This window comes from Lynx rufus, unplaced genomic scaffold (genome assembly GCF_022079265.1).
Source record: "Lynx rufus isolate CCGP_SWC_20201006 ecotype Redwood Valley unplaced genomic scaffold, mLynRuf1.p SCAF_17, whole genome shotgun sequence".
Lineage (NCBI taxonomy): Eukaryota > Metazoa > Chordata > Mammalia > Carnivora > Felidae > Lynx > Lynx rufus.
Window position 1 is genome coordinate 10,298,455 of NW_025814831.1, and position 21,261 is coordinate 10,319,715.

The 21,261-nt window shown below is 56.4% G+C and overlaps 1 protein-coding gene across 7 annotated transcripts in view; it reads left to right on the forward strand.

Moving 5' to 3' along the window:
* Positions 1–21,261, forward strand: part of SYNE3 (spectrin repeat containing nuclear envelope family member 3) — a 104,080-nt gene that overhangs the window by 76,792 nt on the left and 6,027 nt on the right. For 3 of the 7 annotated variants that reach the window (XM_047080156.1, XM_047080155.1, XM_047080160.1), the window contains 4 exons: positions 491–640; positions 920–986; positions 1,651–1,689; positions 12,005–12,911. In XM_047080156.1, the coding sequence (XP_046936112.1) occupies positions 491–640; positions 920–986; positions 1,651–1,689; positions 12,005–12,396 (648 nt within the window). In that variant the 3' untranslated portion in view covers positions 12,397–12,911. The other 4 variants (XM_047080157.1, XM_047080158.1, XM_047080159.1 and 1 more) reach the window with 4 other exon arrangements.

Below are 21,261 nucleotides of genomic sequence, written 5' to 3' on the forward strand. Positions count from 1 at the left end.
AATTTAAACCCACACGCTCAGACTTGCAGCCCTGCTCCTACCCCCACGTCGCTACCTCTCAGGAGTCCTGAGGATAACAAGTGCCACCCTGGGGTGACACAGTACTATATTGTGATAGAAAAATCTGCCGGCTCCCGGTAGCACTCTGCCAGGCTTAAGAATGCCAACAGAAAAGCACGTGCAACCGCGGTGGCTCTTATCCTGATGGTGACTCTTGTGTCAAACCCTCCGAGGACTTGGTTCTAGAATGTCAGAGGCAGAAGTGACCACGGAGGTCAGCAGCGCACCTGCCCCCCTCAGGCAGGAGTTCCTTCTGTAGCATTCCAGAGAGCGACTGCCTGGCCTTGGCTTGAATTTGCACGACGGGCTTCTCACTTCACAGGTTCCTTCAGCTGCCTCTCGAGACAAATTCGATTGGCTCCTCCTTACCAAGCAGGTGGGGCCGTCTGGGCCATTTGGAAGGTGCACGTGACACTGCCTGTCCCCACAGGAGCTGCAGGCTCGAGTGCCAGAAGGTCAGCGTCTCTTCGAGAACCTCCTTCATGTCGGGCCAGCGAGGGGGTCCTCGGACGAGCTCGAGGACCTGCGTTACCGGTGGATGCTGTACAAGTCCAAGCTCAAGGACTCCGGCCACCTGCTGGTAGGTGCCAAGGGCGTGCAGCTCCCAGGCCCCGGGGGCGGGGCTATGGCTGAGCCCGAGCTCGTCTGGGGAGACGTAGCTGGGCCACATCCCCTCCGCCCCACACGCTAAACTCGGGAGTGAGTGATGGAGGCTCGCGGGTCTTAGGTGCTTCACTTCCAACATGTCACCTGGCCATCCTGCCGCCCCGTGAGGCTGGCGCTCCGGTAATGACAGCAGTGACCATCACGGTTCACGTTCGAGGGGCGGCTCAGCTGAAGTCTTCGTGACCCCATTCAGGTCCTTACACCAGTCTCCAAAGGGAGAGCGGAGACTGAGAGCTGGAACTCCCACGGCCGTGGCGCTGGTAAGCCAGCATTCAAACACGCCCTGCCGTGGGAGGCACCATGGAGGGGCACGCCGGACTGGGGCCCGGGGCCCTGGGATCCAGCCCTACTCCTCCACCCATTTGCTCTGCGATTGTGGACCATCACCTTCCCCCTTTGCGTCCCCGTGCGTCCTCGCACAACACGATGATAAAGCTAACTAGTAATAACAGCCTTTATTAAATGCCGTGTCCCCATAGCAACCCTACAGAGGGGGCACCGTTGTCATTCCCCGAGAAGCGATGGGGAAACTGAGGCACCAGGGTTAGCCCGAGGAGGGGGGCAGTCGAGACGGCCTCTGAGGGGGCCCTCAGGCCCCAGACGCCAAGCTTCAGAGCTCTAGCTTTGCCGTCCCCGCCACGGCCGCCGTGGCCACTAGGTGTCAGCGCAGTCCCAGCCAGGTGGCCGCCGCCGGCCCAGGCTTCCCAGACGGAATCCCACCTGGGCCTGAAGTGCGTTAAAAAGCTCATTAAATCGAATCACCTGCTGGTTCAGCCTGTCCAGATGACCAGAAGTTTTAAAGAAACACTCCCCTGACAAAATGAATATTCCATTACAGGCTCTGCTGGGATTTGAGTATCACTCACTTAACTTCTTCCCCCCCCCCCCCCGCCCCCCTTTTCCTCTCCTTCCCGAAAATAACAGACACAGAGTTCTCCAGGGGAGCCGACTGGATTCCAAAAGGTACGGCGTCTACCATCTGCTCCACACGCTAGAGGGCAGGGCGTCTGGAGGTGGGTAGGCCTGTGACGCTGCAGCCAGACTCCTGGGCTTTCTGGAAGGTTCCGCGAGGTCTGAGGAACATTTATGGGGAATGAGCTGCGGGCTGTGTTGTGCTGTGCCGGGCCCCGGGGTCCTCGGGAGGCCTCAGGAGTGTGCGCAGAACGTATTCAGCTGTGACAGACGCATGACAGAGGAGGGACCCTGGAATTTTTCATCGCACGCCAGGATGCGGTGGGGAGTGAACAAGGACGCTATTGACAATTATGTTGTGACAACAGGTGTCAACCAGGACTGTCCCAGGAGACCTGGACCGCTCCAGGCCAACTGGATCGTGTGGCCGCCTGAGTGGTGGTTGGGCACACGGGGGCCAGTGGGGGAGTAACGGGGGAAAGGGGGGTTGTGCCTCGCGTGCTCTACGAGGAAGGTGTTTCCACTTCCGCCCGCTGAGAAGCGCTCAGAGCCACTCCTGTGGCGTTTGCAGGCCGAAGTGGTAACCGTGGGAGCGGCACTAGTCATGAGTACTAATCATTATTACTTTAGACGCTCTGTGTCGTCCATCCACCGTGTGCCAGAAAATCCTGCTGAATCATGGTGAGGGCATCTCATTTAACGGTACCATCAACACCCAAGAGGCATCACCGCCTTCACGGAAGCGTGGGGAAACTGAGCAATGCAAGGTCGGAATGAGTCCTTCAGCACAGGCATGTGGCTTCCGGGTGGTCTCTGGGCTGTGGCCCCAAGGCCGTCATCTGGACTTTCCACACCGTGCCTTGGAGAAGGCATCCCTGGGGCCTGGCGGGTGTCCCTGCTTCAGGGAAAACCCGATGTGAATGGATGTCTCCTTTTGCAAGGGAGCTCTCGTTTCAAGCCCTGGCCCAGAACAGAGTGAGCCTTCAGCAGGCTCTGCTCCAAAGAGCCCTGGGTTCCTCGAGGTCCCTAATGCCATGGGATCGGTTTCCAGGCGCTTTGCACGCTGGGATTTCTTCTTGGTCTCTAGCGGGTTTTTGTGTCTCACGTCCGTAGGAGAGCGGGTGTCCCGTGGACTGGGTCGGGCGGTCACGAGACCAACGCTGTGCTTGGGGCCCAGCGTCAACTAGCTTGGTGGCTTTGGGCAAGTGGCTTTGCCTCTTGGGGCTTGACTTTCCCCATCTGTAAAATGGAATTATCAGTGCCGACTTTCGTCGTGAATGAATTCTGAAGATCATGTGAACTGTCATTTGTAGAAGTCCTTCAGGGAGACTGTAGTCCTGGATCCCCCCCTCATTTAGAATGACAGAGAGCCTCCTCGAGAAATGTGCAAGACCATCAGGAAGGACAGGGTGGCTCACACAGTCCAGCCCGGTGACTTCCGGGGGCTTCCATACTTTTAAGCCCTGCACTGGGGAGCCCCCATCTGGAGCTCCCAGGGGGAACCCGGAGGAGTCATGTCTGGGTCCCCTGATCCCTTGCACACAGTGAGTGCTCACTAAATGTTTCTGAGCCGGGGGACACTTGGCTGGGGGAGGCCGGGCCTCCCGAGCAGGCTGTTTCCTGGCAGCCTGCGATTGGCTTAGTGTGGAATGTCCACAGCCCCGTCATTCGGGGCTCAGCCACAGCTCATTTGCTGTCCGTCATTCGTTCCACAAGTATTTACTGAGTGCTGACCGGGCCAAGGACTGATGTGGGCACTCGGGATCCATCAGTGATCACAAGAGCAAAGTCCTGCCCTGGTAGACTGCAAACGCGTCCTGGCTGGGAGGAACGGCACGTCTCTGAGGCCGGGGCTCTAAAGGGCAAAGGTGGACCGGGGTCCTCATAGCTACAGGTTGTGTCTTATCTGCGGCTGGCAGATACCGGGCACGGCTTTGTGGGGTATGCGAAACGGGCAGGCTCTAAATGGCTAAAAAACACGCTTATCCGGGCTCTGTGTAAGATAATCGGATGCGTAGGGGCGCCTGGGTGGCTCCGTCGGTTAAGCGTCCAACTCTTGATTTTGGCTCCGGTCATGATCTTGCAGTTCATTAGTTGGAGCCCTGCTTGGGATTCTCTCTCTCTCTGCCCTCTCTCTCTGCCCCTACCCCGTTCATGCATCTCTTTCTCAAAATAGGTAAACTTTAAAAAGTTAAAAAAAAATAATAGTAACATAAAATAATCGGATGTGTAACAATCTGAGTTTGCGGCTGGCCACCTGGCTTTCGTGAAGCCCGCCCACGAGGAAAGAAGCAACCTGCAAGGTCATCTCGGGCTCATCTATGCGACAGCTTAGGCACAGATTTCTGGGTCCCACCCTGAGTTTTTGGTCCACTAGGGCGGAGACGGCCCAAGAATCTGCATCCCTAGCAAGTTCTCAAGTGACGCTGATGCTGCTGGCCTGGGACCCCACTTCGAGAACCACAGCTTGACGCACCGGATTTGAATCTCGGATCCACCATTAGCGTGCGTGACTGACGACGAGCCACTTAGCGACGCTCTCCAAGGAACACAACGAGGGTCCGCCAAGCTGATGGTGGACAGAGTCCTTGTAACTCTGCGCATAGTAGGTTCTCGATGGCCAGGTAAATGAGGACCCTGAAGACCTTGCAGACGCCGCCCCTGCTTATATCCCTCGGAGAACAAAGGGAACAATGACACCCCTGGGGGGGGGGAGACCCCTCCCTTGGGTGTGCTTCTTGTGTTGTTTCTGCGGCCCGTGTGTGTGCACACAGACGCATATAGACACACACGCTGACCGGGTGACAGTGCTGTCTTCAGAGGCTGTAATCTGGCCACCTTAAAAAACATTTCATATGTTATTTTTAGTCCAAAAGAAAAAGAAAAAAAAAAAACTGCCCCAAAGCTAATTATTTATGAGCAGTTGGTTCTCTACACTTTTTTTTTTTTCTCTCTGCACAAAGTCACTGGAAGCTCCAACTACGTCAATGGCTTCAGCTTGTTTGTTTGTATAAACACGGTAATTAAGATTTATTAAATTTGCAGCCTGCCTACGCCCTCGCCAGCTCAGTGCCCCCGGATACGTTTGCCTGCAGCATTGAGCACATGAAATGTACCTGCTTTTTTTTTTCTTTCTTAATTTTTGTAAGTACTTATTTATTTTTGAGAGAGAGAAACAGAGTGTGAGTGGGGGGAAGGGCAGAGAGAGAGGGAGACACAGAATTCGAAGCAGGCTCCGGGCTCTGAGCTGTTGGCATAGAGCCCGATGTGGGGCTCGAACTTGGGAACGGCGAGATCATGACCCGAGCCGCAGTCAGATGCCCAACGAACTGAGCCACCCGGGCGCCCTGTAATTGCTTTTTTTTTTTTTTTTCCAACGTTTATTTATTTTTGGGACACAGAGAGACAGAGCATGAACGGGGGAGGGGCAGAGAGAGAGGGAGACACAGAATCGGAAGCAGGCTCCAGGCTCTGAGCCGTCAGCCCAGAGCCCGACGCGGGGCTCGAACTCACGGACCGCGAGATCGTGACCTGGCTGAAGTCGGACGCTTAACCGACTGCGCCACCTAGGTGCCCGTGTAATTGCTTTTTAAGTTGCAAGTGGGCCGTGAGGGGACCGTCTTCCCGCATCCGCCCAGGGCAGTGGCGTAGTCTACTTGAGACAAACCTTGCGTCCAAGCACAGATTTGCAAATGTGTCTCTTTGGCCTGGGTGAACCGGGCCACAGCCAGCGTGCCGTTTTGCAGGAGTGGGGAGCAAACACCGCCCTCCCATGCACGCTGTGGCCTCTCGGGACGGGGACCCAGATGGCGAGCATTTTATTTACTGGATCGCATTTCGTAGGTTCTAAGGCTCATCGTGACGTTTCACATTTTCACATTTCTGGAATCCGGGTGGCTTATTACGATCGAGTTCTTCCCGTGAGATTTGGGTTTGCTTCCCTCCACCACCCAGGACACTATCCACCTGAGATTTCTCGAAATCGAAAATCTTTGCTGGCAGGGCGGTATTTTGTTGTGTTTTCCTTCGGCCCACGGCGACCGCGTGGATGCCGACACCCAGCCCCTGGGAGCTCCAGGGGCTCACATTCTCGGGGAAGAGTCTTACCCCCCTCCCTCCACCCAGTGCCAAGATAACGCGTCGTATTTCCTCGCTTCCCCTTTCCGTGAGGTGGGACTTGCTCTCGATCTCCCTGATGTTGAAGGCGCAGCCCCCCGGCTTCCCAGCTTTGTGGGGGGCTCCAGTCGGACGCTCCATCACGGTTGTTTCCTTTCTTAGCGGCGTGTGAAATCATGACCCGCCTCACAATGAGCACCTTCGATCACGCGAAATACTCAGATACCACATCTAAGGAAGCCTTACTGAGTTTTCCAGGTTAGATGGGAACTCTCTCTCACGACGACTATGATTTTTTAAAAAATCTCTCCTGGGTGCCAGGCGCTGCTCTCGAACACTCGTGTGCCCGGTCTTTGCCCCTCACGACCACCTTCTCCTTTTTGGTGGGAGAAGCACGGCCTCTTGGCCCCTTCTCCATATGTGACAACTGGCCCTGTTGGGACTGGAACAGAGGAGATGTGACTTGACGTTGTTCTTCTTGTGATTCACTGTGCAACTTTGGGGGCTAAATTTGGCCCTTCCTTCGTCAAAGGGCTGGGCCTTGCTGGGGCAGTGCGGTCTTTGAGCTTCCACAGGAGAGAGCCCGGGACAGGCCTCGACCCACGTGCTGTGTTGTCCCAGGGCCCTGTGTGTCTATCCGTCTGCCAAGCCTAGAAGCCACTGGCCATCGCTGATGTGTGAAAGGATCAGCATTAACTCTTCAGACATCAAGTGTTTGAAACTTGTCTTTGACCTCGGAAATCCAGACAACTGTCACCTGTATTTACTCTGTCTTTATCCTTCCGTCACCCAGCCCGCCTGCCTTCTGATTCCGCGCCCCCCACTCCTCTGAAGCTCACCCCCGTGAGGTAGCTGCCTGTTCAGTAGGCCCGGTGGCTGTGTTTCTGCCCTCCATGCAGCTGGCCTCTGGGCAGCCTGGATGGGTGACCGCACTCCCCGCCCACAGCCGCTCTGGCCGTCCTCACACTCCATCGTGGGGGCCTCTCTCCTTGTTTTATTTTTTCCGTGATCAGAATCAGTGTGGATAAGACTCAGTGTTGATGACATCCGGTTACTTAACACAGAGTCCCTAGTCAAGGGATTTGCAAAGGTGCCTCAATGGCCTTCTAAAAACTTAATGGGCATTTTGGCTTTGGAACAGTTTTAGGTTTACAAGAAGAACTCAGCAGATCCTACAGAGCGTTCCCAGGTAGCCCCTCTCCTCCACCCCTCTTCCGTTTCCCTTACTATTCACATCTTGCATCAGTCTGATAGATTGGTTACAGTCGATGAATCTCCACTGGCTCATCACTGTTAACTAAAGCCCATAGTTTAGGGTTTTCTGGGGTTCGTTTTTTGCATCATACATTCTATGGATTTGGACAAATGTGTAATAGCACGTATCCACCGTGGTGTGTCACACGGAACAACTACGCCGCCCGCAAAACTCCTCCGTGCTCCACCCACCCATCCCCTGGCAACCGCCGATCTTTTTACTGTCATTATAGTTTCGTCTTTTCCACGATGTCATACGGTTGGAATCAGTCCGTAGCCTTCTCAGATTGGCTTCTTTCACTCAGTAACATGCATCTGAGATTCCTGCACGGGTTTCTTTGTTGCTCGAGAACTCCTTTCCTTTGGTCACGGGGTAATACGCCATCGTCTTAGTATTCCATTTCGGGTCTTTCTCATAGGCTTCTCTTCCCAGGGAGGGATCCAATCCAGGATCACCCATTGCATTCAGTTGCTACATGTCTTTTCTTTCCTCTAGGCTAGAGGTATCCCTCAGTTTTTCTTGACCTTGGGCACAGGTCAGAGATGTGATGGAATGTCCCTCAAAGTATGTTTCCCTGATACGTGCTTGTGATTGGAGTCAGGTTGTGCATTTCTGGCAGGAACGTCACGGGTGATGTTGGGCTCTTAGCGCATCTTCCTGGGACACCCCCGGTGTCGGTAGGGCCCCAGCATCCCTGATGCTAACTCTGAGCACGTGATTAAGGGGGTGGCTGCTGGGCTTGTCCCCTGGACAGCGCCGTCATTTCTTTTGTAATTAACAAGTAATCTGTGGGGCGCTGCTTAGAAACACTGAAGTACAGTGCCTCTTTCTTCAGTGGTCGTATGTATCATGGGGTTTTCTGCAGCCTCTTTCTCCCCATGACTCACCTGGATGGTTCCTTCTGCTACCGTGGCTTTGTTCCCTGACTCTGGGCCCCTCAGGTCCATCTCTCCAGGCCAGGTCTCCCTTCTGCCTTCAGCCCCAAAGTCCCAACCACCTGCTGGACGTCTACCCAGGAGTCCTCTAGACCCTCGGACGCAGCATGTCCAAAGCTGACCTCACTGTATTCCCTGCACCCAAACAAACCCCAGTCCCCGTATCAGTGGACAGCATCATGACCACCCACTTTCCCAAGCCGGACGCCTCCGGGTCATCCCAGACCCTCACCGACCTTGGTTCTGGTCCTAAGCTCAGAGCCTGGTCATGATGGCTCTTAGATGAGAAATCGTGAGGGTAGGAAGGGAGGGAAAGGGAAGAGAAACGAGCCATATGGCCATACATCTGTTCCCAAATGAGGCTCTGTCCTTGCTTGAGTAATAACAAAATCTCCAGTCATTCCATCCAGAGGAACTTCCCACCAATTACCTAAACCACCTCTAAAAGGCCAGCTCAGACGGCCTCATCTCCCATCCCTCTCCAAAACCAACTCAAGGTTCTGGAAAAATACAGTTCTGTGGCCTGACTGTCACGTGCAGAGCCACCCCAGGGAGGAGATACAACGAACCCAGCCCCACCCCAGCCACTGCCATCTTGTCCCCATGGGGCAACTGTCCAGAGCCTCTGAATTCTCACGGGAGTGAATCTTGGGCTCCAGGACTGAGCCATTAGTGAAGAAATTATCACCGGCATTGTGAGCAGGCCCTGGCCCGGGAAACCCTGGTCTCCCTAAGACTCACTGGTGCAGCCAGGGAAATGCAGTGGGCCCCACGCACAGCCCCCTCCTGAGGGGAACCCAGGGAGGAAGCCAGCCAGCACGGGGCGCTGCAGTCCAAGAGGGTCCTAAGAGGGACCTTCGGGGACTACACAAATGGCTAGTGAGGGCTTCCTGGCGGCCTGGGGACTGGCCCATCTTGAATTGCCAGAGAAAAGCTGGCCCCTGCCCATCACTCTGGGTGCTGGCCCAGCACACGAGCCCCAGCCAGCTCCCAGGAAAGCCCCTGAAAGCCCCAGAGGTGACACAGCGTGACTTCTACACACGGGGCCCCAGGTCAGTGTGGGACCAGATCCGACAGGCCCAGGCTGACTGACAACTCGGGCCCAGGGTGACTGTCGTTGTCGGTGTTGTTGCTGAGTTGTTTCTTGTGAGAACACCATGCAGGATGGTGGGCGGAGTCCGGGCACCGGACGATGCTCGTGAAAGATCCTTGGTGAAATGGACGCAGGGAGCCCACGTCCCGGAGCTGTGCCAGAGCGCAGGGAGGCCGCGGGCAGGGAGGAGAACCGACATCTGGGCCTGGGCGTTGTGGTCAGGGCGTTTGGTGGAACAGACAGCGAGAACAGCCACAGAGAGCGGTCAGCGAGCATCTGTGTGGTTACACCATGGGCGCCAAGGCGGGGAGCAGATGTTCAGAGGCACAGGCAGGGAAGGACCCTTTCCTTCACTCAGCACGTACCTGTCGGACACCGCTGGGAATACAGCAATGAGCAAAGTTAATGTGGACCACGCCTCCGAGGAGTCAAGGGGAACATAGACTTTAATCAGTAATCCAGAGGAAGGTACCGGGGCTGTGAAAATGTGTTAACGGGGCTGTTTTGGTCTATGGCAAGGGAAGGTCCCCCCGAGGAAGCCACTCACAAGCTGAAATTAGAGTGATTGGTAGGAGTTAACCAGGTGCACTGGAGAAAGGAGAGAAATTAGTATTTCAGACAGAGGGATGGCCTGTGCAAAGGTCCAGTGGCGGGAGGATGTGAGGGCCTTGGAGGGGCCAAGAGCTGGCATTGAAGGAGGGCAGTGCTTTTCTTTCCGAAGGGGCTGGGGAGATTGCTGGTGCCTGATCCCTGGCATCTGGTGGAGGGGGGAGCTTGTGGGGCTCAATGACGTGCCTGTCTGCCCCTGTATCCATTGGCTAGAGGAGGAAGGAAGTGAGCATTTTGAGCGTAGCGTGCATTGCCTCATTTATCCTTATGACCTCGGTAGGCAGGTTTCATTCCCTCTTTTCCCCAACAGATGAAGGAACCGAGGCTCAGAGAGGCTGAATGCCCTATCCTAGGTCACACAGCTAGGATGCCATAGAACCAAGGTAGAACCAGGACTCCAAACCTTTTCTTTTCCTCACATCACCTTTCTTTCCATCAATGGTAGAAGATGCTAGAAAATCGGGTCCCGTTTCCTGTGATAAACTCATCTTGCCTGAACTCCTCAAAACTCTAGAGCCTCAGATTCGTGTGAGATCCCGAAGGACCCCCAAGCATTTAGTTACCCAATATTATGTGTCCTGTTTCCGCCCCCACTACATGTGCTGTCTACCCTCTGCCTCCATACCCTTAGGGATTAGGAGCTTATCGCTTCCCGAGGAAGCCCCTTCTCTCTTTGGATAGTTTTAACTGGGTGGAACACACGTAGTCCTTTCTGTGGGCAAACTGAGGCACAGAGCAGCTCCCAGATCTGGGAAGAGCTGAGATTGTCAACTTCTTCGTGGGCTTCTTGAAAGGTAGTTCATGCCTCTGTGTGTGTGTGTGTGTGTGTGTGTGTGTTCTAAGCATTTGAGGGTCGTATTAAAACGTGTCTTTTAATTCAAAGAGCGTTTTAGAATTCAGGTCCCACCAAGTGAAGATGTGAGCTCTAAATGAACAGCCACTGGGCAGGCAGCAGGAGTCTTTTGAAACAGACCACCCCCTCGTCAACACTTGTAAATGCAAACACGCTTTGGACCTTCAGAGATGTTTTCCCCAGAGGATCGTGGCCAAGACACCGCTCCTGGCTTCAGTAAGCCAAGGGTTAGCTCTTGAGAATGTAGGCGCAAACACAAGGACCCTGTAAACAGATTCCCCGTTTGCGAGACCATTGATTACAGCTTTTCAATTTGGTGCAAAGCCAGGCTAGAGTGAATCTGTAGCTTCTTGTTGTCGCTCTTTCTTTCTCCCGGACGGGTCAGAGATTTAGAGTCAGGCGGCGTCAGCGTGAAATGTCAAGGAGTCAAGTTAGAGTCCACACGGGCTGAGGCAGCCCCGCATGAACCAAGCAGGTGGGCAGGAGCATGCACCAGCCAGGTGTGGCCCGGCCCAGTGGCCGTGGGAACTCACGCTCACTCAGCTGTTCAGGTGACTTACTGCCCCCCGCTCCTGAGTCCCTGCTGAAATCCGTGCGCCCAGCAGAGTCCTCGCCACAGATGGGGGCAGGTCTTCTATCCCCATTTATCAGAGAAGGAGACAGGCTCAGAGAGGTTATCGACCCTCCCCAGGGCACATAGATGCTGTGTGACAGTCTCCACTGGGACCTAGTCAGCCTGGCTCCTCCCAGTCAGGCCCCTGCCCTGCACCACGTTGTGTTTTGGCCGGGGTTGTGGCGGGGGGGGGGGGGGCTCTCCTTTCCCGACTTTCTCCTCTCCTGCACTCCTTGGCGGTGAGGACATCCCATGAAGCCACAACCTCACCGGTCCCTCTGGAATTTCGGAAATGGCCTTTGGCCACTTTCGTGGACTCTAGGCATTTGGACCTGGGAGTCTGGCCCTCGGGTGATACTGGTGGCGTGGATGGTGAAGAGGGTGGAGGAGAAAGAGGAGGAGGAGGGAGCGATGGTGAAGAGCACGGTGGTGATGACCCTGACTTAGGTAGGGATCGTGTGAGTGATCGTACTAATCGTGGCAGCAGCCTTGGGCGCCTGCTGTATCTCCCGTAATCCTCAGAAAGACCCTGTCAGGTAGGTACTGTTTTCCCCCCTGTTTAGAGATGAGAAGCTTGAGCTTTGGAGGACTTGAGTGACCTTCTCAAGATTTACAGCCGGGGCTCTCACACGCCAGGCAAGGATTTATGTAAAAACAGGCAAAGCCTGGAGCTCTGTGTTTTTCCCTACCCTTCCTGCCTTGAATGGTTTGAGCAAACCAGACACCTTGGTTTCTGGCAAAACCGACCTCAGCCCCACTTGACAGTCGGGAAGACTGAGACCGGTACGGCCGGCTTGCCCTCCCCTCCCGCTCAGAGGCCCGCGTCCCCCCCCCCCCCCCCCCCCCGCCGCCCGCCCCAAGTGCACTCACACGTCCCGCTTTGGTTCCGCAGGCTCCGCGGTGGCGAGGACTCGGGCCCCTCTTCCGGAAGGTGTGCTGTGTGGCTCTCCCCCTGCAGCTGCTGTTCCTGCTGTTCCTGCTGCTGCTGTTCCTGCTTCCGGTCGGGGAAGAGAACCGCAGCTGCACGCTGGCCAACAATTTCGCCCGCTCCTTCAAGTTCATGCTGCGCTACGATGGCCCCCCGCCCACCTAACCCGCCGGGCCACGCAGGTGACTCTCTCCTCCAGCCCTCCATCCGCCCCAGGGCTCCTTCCGAGGGGGCCCAGGAAACTGGAAACAGAGGCAGGCTGCGACCGGCACAGCTGCCTCGGTGTAAATACTGCATTGATGCCCCCCAAACAAAACCACTTTTTATATGGTGTCGTCTTAGCCTATTTATCCTAAAGGTGCCCTATGTGCGACTAGGGAGTGACGCATAGAATGTTTATATCCTCTGTGTGTAGATACGCTCAGTCCGTATAGTTTCACGTATGGCGTCTATTTGTGGGTGGGAAGGTTCCTAGCAGCTTGCGGGTCCTGTGGGATTTTGTGGCATTTTTGCCTGGGGCTGCGCCCCCCCCCCCCCGCCCTGGGGAGCGAGAACAGGAACGTGTCACTTTTCTGGCAACGGCTTAGCGAGAAGCCACGTCCCAACCCCAGATGCTAGTGGAGAGGCCCCTGAGCTGTCAACACAGAGGAGCAACACCAGCCCTCACTCAGCTCAGTCGCTCTCGCTCTAGACACAGTGAGAACAAAACGACAGCGGGTTAGATGCTGTGGGTCAGAAGCGTAAGGGTGATGCTTGAAGGCAGGGCCGGTGACGGCAGCCAAAAGTGATGAGTGATAGCGTGCTATCCCTGAAGGAAAAGAAAGATGACAAGCAGGACCCAGGACTATACCAGCTCACAGAATTTTGGGCACCCTGTGCAGGGGCGGGGCGGGGGGAGGCACTACCCCCCCGCCCCGCCCCACCACCTCTTGGCCTCTGATGGCCCAGAGCAATGCAGAAGGCCGTGGCTGTGACCCTGATCTGCAGGTCTGGTTAGAGCATGCTCACTGTGTTCTGGGAAAGGAGAAGGGAAGGAGGGAAACTTCCTTGCCGAGGTCTTCATTCAGAATGGGGAGCACGCTGTGCTGGGGAAATGTGTCCTTCCGTCCCTCTTGGGCTGTTTTCCACTGTCTACGACTCGAGCTGAAGGGTCAGAGGGGGGGAGCACGTGGCCCTCCAGGGACCAGGGATCGAGGGTCCAAGACAGAGATGAGAGATGGGCGTTGGAGCTCAGCCTGTCTAGGGGTCTCTGCCTCTTCCTCCCTGGAGAACGGACTTCGGAGGGAGGTGGGTCTTCTGGGCTGAGAGTGTCCCACACGTGTCCTCACGAGGGGACCCGAACGAGGCTGCCTGTGGGCACCCCCAGGAGAGGGGCCCCCCCCCGCAGACCGGATGCGGGGCCCTGAGGCCAGAAACGTGTCCTTTCCTCCTGAGCGCATTATAACTGGATCGCAGTTTCCCTAAATCAACAAAAACACTAAGTTTCCTTTTGGAAAACGCCTAGTGGCCCCTCTTTACAAACTGATTTTGTCCGCCCACCTACAAGTAGTAGACCGAGAGGGGATCCTGCAGGCCTTTGGAATCATGAAGTGTCCAGCCTCAGAAAGGCCCTGCAAAGAGGGAAACGGAGGACCCAGGAGGGTCCTGACTGCCGGCACCAAGCCCCGCCCCCCAGCGCTCCGGCAAACACGGCCCCTCCCTCTGCAGAACCCAGGCCCCCCACCCCCCGACTGGGCCAAGCTGGACATTCCCGGGGCAGGAAAAACGCAGCTGCGGAGAAGTTCGCACTCAGAAAGCACACTTTTCTCCAGATACTAGGAGGCGGAGCCACTAGACGGGTCCCCGCAGGCGACCACTGTCCTGGAAAATCAGGGCTGGAGGACCCAGGCCTTGGGTCACGTGGCCGAGCCCAGGTGCTCCCGGGGCCGTGCAGGTCTGGCGCTGGAAGGTCAGACTGTGGCCGGGCCTTCGAGCATCTCCGACTCTCCCACTTCTTGGGCGAGGAGGCCGAGGCCCCGAGAGGGGAGGAACTTGCCCAAGACCACACAGCGAGAGGCGGGCGCCCCGAGGCCCCGGCTCACTGTAGGGTGACCTGTCGCATCGGTAGCCTTGCTGCGTGTAGCCCGCGTCCCCGGGCAGAAAAACTGCAATACGCAGGCCGGGGGGAGTGGGAACGTCTGTACGTATTTTTTAAATTTTGATAACGAGGCCCTAGAGCCTGCTTGTTTGCATCACTTTTTTAAAAAAGAGAATGGGTATTTTCATTACTTTCATATAAATACAGTTGTGAAATAGCCCACGGACTGGTGCTTTTCATGTGTAATCTCTCCTGCTTACAGTGGATGCAGACGGTTAGGATTTGTAGGACTTTCTCGCTTCCTGCACAACTACAAAGAGCTTTAAAGTGCGTGTGAGAAAGGTGCCCAGTGGGACCCGCGTGTGTTTGTTTTTCCTCCCGCCCCAGAGTGAGAGTCGTGGAGACACGGGGGAAGATCACGGCCTGGCCCACCAGCTCGTGTGTGTGTGTGTGTGTGTGTGTGTGTGTGTGTGTGTGAGAAAGAGACAGAAGAAGAGAGGGAGAGAAGGAAGGAGGGGGGTATGGGAGGGGAGAGCAGAGAGAGAAGGGAGGAGGGGAGAAAGGAGGAGAAAAGGAAGAGGAGGAGGAAGAGAGAGGGGGAGGAGGGGGAGGGCAGAGGAGAAGAAGGAGGAAGAGGAGGGTGGAGGAGGGGGAGGGGGGAGTAGGAGGGGAGAGAGGAGAACACAGTATGATTGCGGTGCTGGTCGCCCTCCTCGGCTGCCTCCCGCCCCTGCCCTTCCTCTTAGTCTGACCTCCTTGCAGACCGGCCCATACAGGCCCCGAGGGTGTTTCTAAAGAAGCCAGACGAGGGGTGGGATGTGCAGGTGCCGATGACAGAGGAGGCCCAGAGACTCAGGGAGGAGCAGAGGGGACAATAGCATCGAAACCAAGAGTGCCTTCCATGTGGTGCTTGCGGGTGCCCGGCCCCTGCGTGGGCACCGGAGAAGCCATACTTGATTTAACCCCCACGACAGCTCTCAGGGTGAGGCATGAACTTTACCTCCATTCTCCAGATGGGCAGGCTGAGACCTAAAGACAGAGACGCTTGCCCGCGCAGAGGTGGGATTCGAACTCAGGTCTGCCCTGTGCCAAGCCCACACTGGCGGGGGAGGAGGGGGGGTGGGGGTGGTTCAGGCTGGCTCTGCCAGGGCTCGGCCTTTGCAGATGGATCTCAAGTGCCCCCTGCTCAGCAGGACGGGCCAGCTCCCACATCGGCCTCCCTGCTGCTCTCGCCCTAGGTTCTGGGAACAGTCGCCCCAGGGGCACAGTCACAAGGGTCCCCTCCGGACACCTTCACAGCGGTTACTGCCCGCTGCAGAGGGAAGCGGGGCTTCCTGCCGTCTGGGGGCCGAGCCCTTCTCTGTCCACCTGCGAGGTCCAGGCATGGCGGCCGCGAGTGTGAACCCAGTGCCCAGCACAGGGTGGGGGCCTCGGCTGTGGTTGTCCAATTGCATGGAAAACCCCAGAGGCGAGCGTGTTTGGTGACCCCCCCCAACCCCCCCTCCCAGATACAGAGGAGATGAATCCTGCTAGATGGGACTCACTTGTCTCTCACAACCTCTGATTTCTTTGCTTCAGGCCGCAGCAGGGACCAGGGGTCTGAGGATGTCTGTCCCTGCTGGGGGTGGGGGGGAGAGTGGGGAGGATCGGCTCAGGCTGCCCGAGGGTGAGGTTAGGAGGGGATCGAATCTTCTCCGGGAGCCTGAGCCGGGGCCTGAGCCGGGGAGGCTGAGCGGCCCTGCGGAAGCTTTGGGGATGTGCCCGTGAAGCTGCCCTGGTTAGAGAGGGCGGACGGAACAGGTGAAGGAGCAGAAGACAAGTGAGGGGCAAAGGCAGGAGGGGACAGAAGACCTGACGTCACCAAACTGTACACTTAAAAGTGGCAAAGATGGTAAATGTCACGTTCTGTGCCTTCCGCCACAATTACAGAGGGAGGGAGGGAGGGAGGGAGGGGCGTCAGGCTGTACCTTTATAGGTCTCGACTTTTATCCGAGGACAAGGACCCGTGGCCAAGTTTTCACTCCCCAAAGACAGAATGAAAATAATGGTACTAATAAGGGCAGACGCCTGGAGGTTTTCGCGCTTTGTAGGATTTTATTTCACCTAAGTGCCGGCTCTTTATTCTCAGAGTATGTCCTTTCTCCTGTTGGGCGTCCCGTGGCCTCGAGGAACGAGGGAGGGGAGAGAACAGCTGTATCTTCCTTTAGGTCTGTTTTCTGAGTCTTTAGAAGACAAAAATGGCCGACTGTGTGCTGTTTTCCCCAAATGCAGTGTTCTTTCTGGAAGGACAGGAGAGCCCTGCCAGAAAGGGTTGGGAGAAGGGAGGGGTGCAGCTTGAGAAGTGCCTTGGGCTGGACTCTCAGGGAGGGAGGAAAGAGAAGCAGGATGAGGACAGGGTGGGGGTTGGGTGCAGTTTCTTGCGACAGGGCCGAGGAGGGGCCGGGAGCCTGCCAGCCGTGGCCTTGGAGAGACGGACGGAGGGCCGCTAGCACGGCACTCCCGATGGCCGTTCGGGAGCCCGTGTCTGTCGCTTTCTGTCTGGCCGACTGGGCAGAAATGCCCTGTGCTTCTTCGCTCTTTAACTCAACGCAACAGGTGTTCTCAAGTCCCTCGTCTGTGCCAGGCTCGTGCTGGAGAATTCAGGTGAATAAAGCCCCAGGCCCGCCCTCCAGGAGCTCACAGCCCAGGGGAGGGAGGGGAAGATGCCCAACCAAGTGAAGTCCTTGCTCTTGACCTCGCCCATCTGCCCTCCCGGAGCAGGGGGCAGACCCACCGTCACCGAAGCTGGTAGGGCACGCAGTGGGATAGCCGAGGACGTGGTCCTCGTGTGCCTTGCCGTCCCTTGGAGGTCACCGTGCCGCTGTGAGCCAACCTGAGCGGAAGGGCGGGTCAGGATCAGGGTGGCAGGATGAGGAGAGGACGGACGTAGGCACGACAGAAGGAGCCGGGAGGAGAAACCGATGGGCTGGGCTCAGGACGGAGGCGTGGTCCCGTGGGCGGTGCTTTATCTTGGAGAGGGCTTCTAGAAGTTTCCGGCGAGGCCCAGGGCTAAGGCCAGGGACGTGCAAGCCCTCAAACACTGCGTGTTGTTACTTCTGTTACTGGCACAGTTACTCGTCTGCAGTCATGGGTCACGGTAAAAGTCTGTGGTTGGAGACACCAAACTGAGAAGCCCACTCTTCCCCGCTGGAGGTTTTCCGGCTTGGTAACGTACATTCCAGGCATCAGTTTGGCCAAGAATTAGGATAATCATCCCCTCCCCCACCTCCCACCCACTGTTAGTCCCTGGAGCAGGGGAACTGAGCGGCCCCCTGAGGGAGGCTGCGCCTGGGGCAGAGGGGGCGGGGGAGGGGTCCTGCGCGTCCTGAGGGGCCCACAGCTTCCTTTGAAACCTGTTACTGGAGCGGCTCTCGCTGGCAGTGGCACGGTGACCTCCAGTGAGCCTCTCGTATCCCTGGCCCAGCCAGGACGGTGCCCTAATTCTTTCTCTCGTGGGTCCTCAGCCACTCCAGCGGGCCTCCCCCGACTCCGCTCCTGTCACCCAGTCTGACGGTCGCCAGGCCCGGTCAGCACCACGGAGAGGTGGCGAGGCCGTGAGCTGTGAGCTCAGCACAGGCCCAGCACTACATGCGTGGACTTCTCTTACTGTATCCATGGCAGACATTGAAAGTTGATCACCGAGCGTTCCTCTCCCCCTGTCTATCCTGCACAGACCTCACAGTCCTTCTGGAAACCACCCAGGCAGCTGCTGCCGATCAATCCTATTTGTCATGTGAAAAATACGTGTTTGACCTCCTTGTCCCTGATACCAGCCCCCCTCAGCAAACTCTCAACTCTGGCCTCCACCCCCCCCCTTTTTTAAATTTTAAAATTAGGACGTTCTCAGGGCGCCTGGGTGGCTCAGCCCGTTAAGCGTCCGACTCTTGGTCTCGGCTCAGGTCATGATCTCACGATTCGGGAGATCGAGCCCCGCATCGGGCTCTGTGCTGACAGCTCAGAGCCCCCTTGGGATTCTCTCCTCTCTCTGTCTCTCAAAAATCAATAAACGTAAAAAAATATTAAAAGCAAAATAAAATTAGGACGTTTCCAATCAAAAATCTCTCTCCTTAGTTTCGTACATGGGGGATACAAGGTAACCCCAGAGAGCAGATCATGGGGAGGAATTACCGCATAGGACTTTTAGGGGAAGCAAAATGGAGGATAAAATGTGAAATTGCCTGGGTTTTTTTTTTTTTTTTAAGGCTGTCAGAGGTGGGAGGGCTTTTATAGACTCTTATTCCAACCTGTGCCCCTTTTACAGATGAGGAGGCTGAGGTCCCGACAGCTCCTGTTCACCCAGTGATGCAGGGAGTGAGTTAGTTCTACAGGTGGGGAGAGGGCTCCCCGCATCAGGCGACAGAGTGTGCAGGGCTGGACAGGTTGCAGAGGGAGTTCTGCTGTTAACAGCCGGGTGACCTTGGGTGACTTCCCTGCCACCGTCCTTCCAACCACAAAAGGGGAAGTTGGCCCTGGAATCCCCCGTGCTGCCTGAGATGTTCGATACTCTCAGGAGATGGTGAAGGGCTCCTGTGTGAAGGGAAATCTCGAGATTCAGCCCCACGTAGCAGAATCCCTCCTGCTTTGATGTAAACAACCAGGGACTTTGCTCTTCCCTGAGCCTGAGAAATCTAGAGCCAGGCAGCCTTGGCAGCTGCCAAGGTTTCCGCCAGCTCTCTCCCTTCCCTCGAGGTTACCTCATGGCCCTAGGTGCTTGCGCTACCTCCGACGTCGCGTCTGCGTTCCAGGCAGGAAGAGGGCGAACGGGCTCTCGAACCGGCCCTCGTGGCCCTCGTTTTCCTCCCCTTTCCCAGAAGCCCCACCCACAGACCGCTGCTGCCCCCTCATTGGCCAGACTGTGTCACGTGGTGCCTCTCCGTCCGCGAGGAATCCGGGGACAAGCCCCCCACCCCGCCGACAAAACGGGCGTCTCTTAGCAAGAAAGAGGATGGAGTGGATTCAGGTGGCCGTTAGGTGCCTGTGCCTCTGATATGCGGACCCTCTCTGTCTTGGTCTCCAGCTCCATCAGCAGAGCTTGGAGGACATCGGTCAGTAGAGTGAGAGCATGACGCGCCGCCACGCGCCCGCCACCGCCCGCCACCTGCGCCACCAGGTGGCAGGGCTCCCTGGGTCCATGAAGCCCTTCCCCTCCCCAAGGCGTTCCTTCCACACCGCGGGCGCTGCCAGGCCCACCTTTTTGTAAGACCTGGGACAGGGAAATAAGTCAGGTACCCCTGCCTGGCCACAGCGAGCAGAGACAGCCAGCCCCTTCCCTGTCCCGGCCCCGGGGCTAAGCTTTTGAACACCCTTGTGTTTGGAATTAGCCTAGAAAATTCATATTTGCTTGAATTTCTTCCGGAACGTGAGTTTACTCCTGGGTGCAAATCCTGGAAAGAGGGGCCCTCTGGGCTTTTCCTGGGCGGCCCTCCCACTTTCTGGAAGATCAGAAAAGTGCCGGGATGCAGCCACAGGTGGCTCCCATCCTGGGGCTGACAGAGCAAACGGGTGCCTCCCGCAGAGGGAAGATTCAAAGGACTCACACCAGCCGTCCTTGCTCCCTCGGTTTCAGTTGCAAGATGAATGCCTTCTGTCTGTCTCCAAAGCGAGAAGGAGGAGGAATTTGTTTTTAAAAGGGGATTAAAAAATCAAACCTCGCCGTCTAAAAACAGATCTTCCAACAGAGCACCCAGAGCTTTAGAGAACAGTCAGCCGATTCAGCATCCCCCCCAACCTCCGTTGGTTGTCATGGTAACATACCAGGGCTCACTGGTTGGTACCCAACCACCTTGTCCAGAGGGGACAGTGATCATACAGAGGAATCTGTTTCCCCAAAGGATCCGGGCTTCCTTTCCAGGATGCTTACTTCCAAGGTCAGCAATCAGGCTGTAGGCCTCCAGCCCCTCTTCCTGTTCTGATGCAAGGGGAGGGAAGAAACCTCAATTCAGAGCCTACAAGATGTCCCTGGCTTCTTTTTTATTTTTTAAAAAAATTTCTTTTTCTAATGTTTATTTATTTTTGAGACAGAGACAGAGCATGAGCAGGGGGAGGGGTAGAGACAGAGGGAGACACCGAATCCGAAGCAGCTCCAGGCTCCGAGCTGTCGGCACAGAGCCCCACGACTCGAACTCGTCAACTGTGAGAACATGACCTGGGCCAAAGTCGGACGCTCAACAGACTGAGCCACACAGATGCCCCAGCCCTGACTCCTTCTAAATGCCTGTGTGAGGGTTATGATCCCGTTGAAAGCGGAGCCTGGGGAGGGGCGGGGGGGGTTGGTGGTTAGCAGCTTGCCTACACGCAACCAGAGAGTGGCCCCTTTGGGACTTGAACTCAGGAGTGAGGGGGTCCAGGCCTCTCCATGGAACTTCAGCCTCAGCTACCTTTCTTCTCTCGGTGGCCCCGGGCTGCCGCTGCCGTGGCGGCCGGTTAACTCGTTGAGGGTGACGCACCAGAGCAGGGCTGCAGGGCTTTCCCCCATGCCCACCCCCCCCATGGAATCCTGAACCTCCCACCGGCATCGGGACCTGGGAACAGCAGCATGGGTGCCAGAGGTTGGGGACAAAGAACGGCGACAGGCCACCTCTCACAGGGCGGGTGGGGGACAGAGTGGGCGGGTGTCATTGCCTGTAAAGCTGCTTTGATTTCTTCTCCTGGAGAAAAAAAAGAGGCATTTTCTCTCTAGGGGCAGAGGCCATGCGTGTTCTAGAAGTTTCATTGGCAAGGAAGAAATGGACAGAGGAAGTTGTATGTGTGTGTATGTGTGTGTGTGTGTGTGTGTGTGTGTGTGTGTGTGTGTGTGAGTGGGGTGTGTGCACACAAGGCCCAGAAGCAGAGGGGGCAGCCTGGCTCTCAGCCCTGGGCTTCTGGAAAATAGACACACCAACAGGGCCTGGCATCCTCAGGATGACCATGCTGGACCCAGGACATTTCCCCTGAGAAGAGCATTTTATGCTTCTCACGGAAGTAGCTGTTTGTCCCCCTGTCATTCTCCACACAAAAGGGAATGTCAGTCGACCCCCGGGATTCTCTGCCATCTGGAAATTTCCATAAGCTGGTCTGGAAATGATGCTCTCTCTTTTTTTTCTCGAGACAGCATACAACCAGCTCG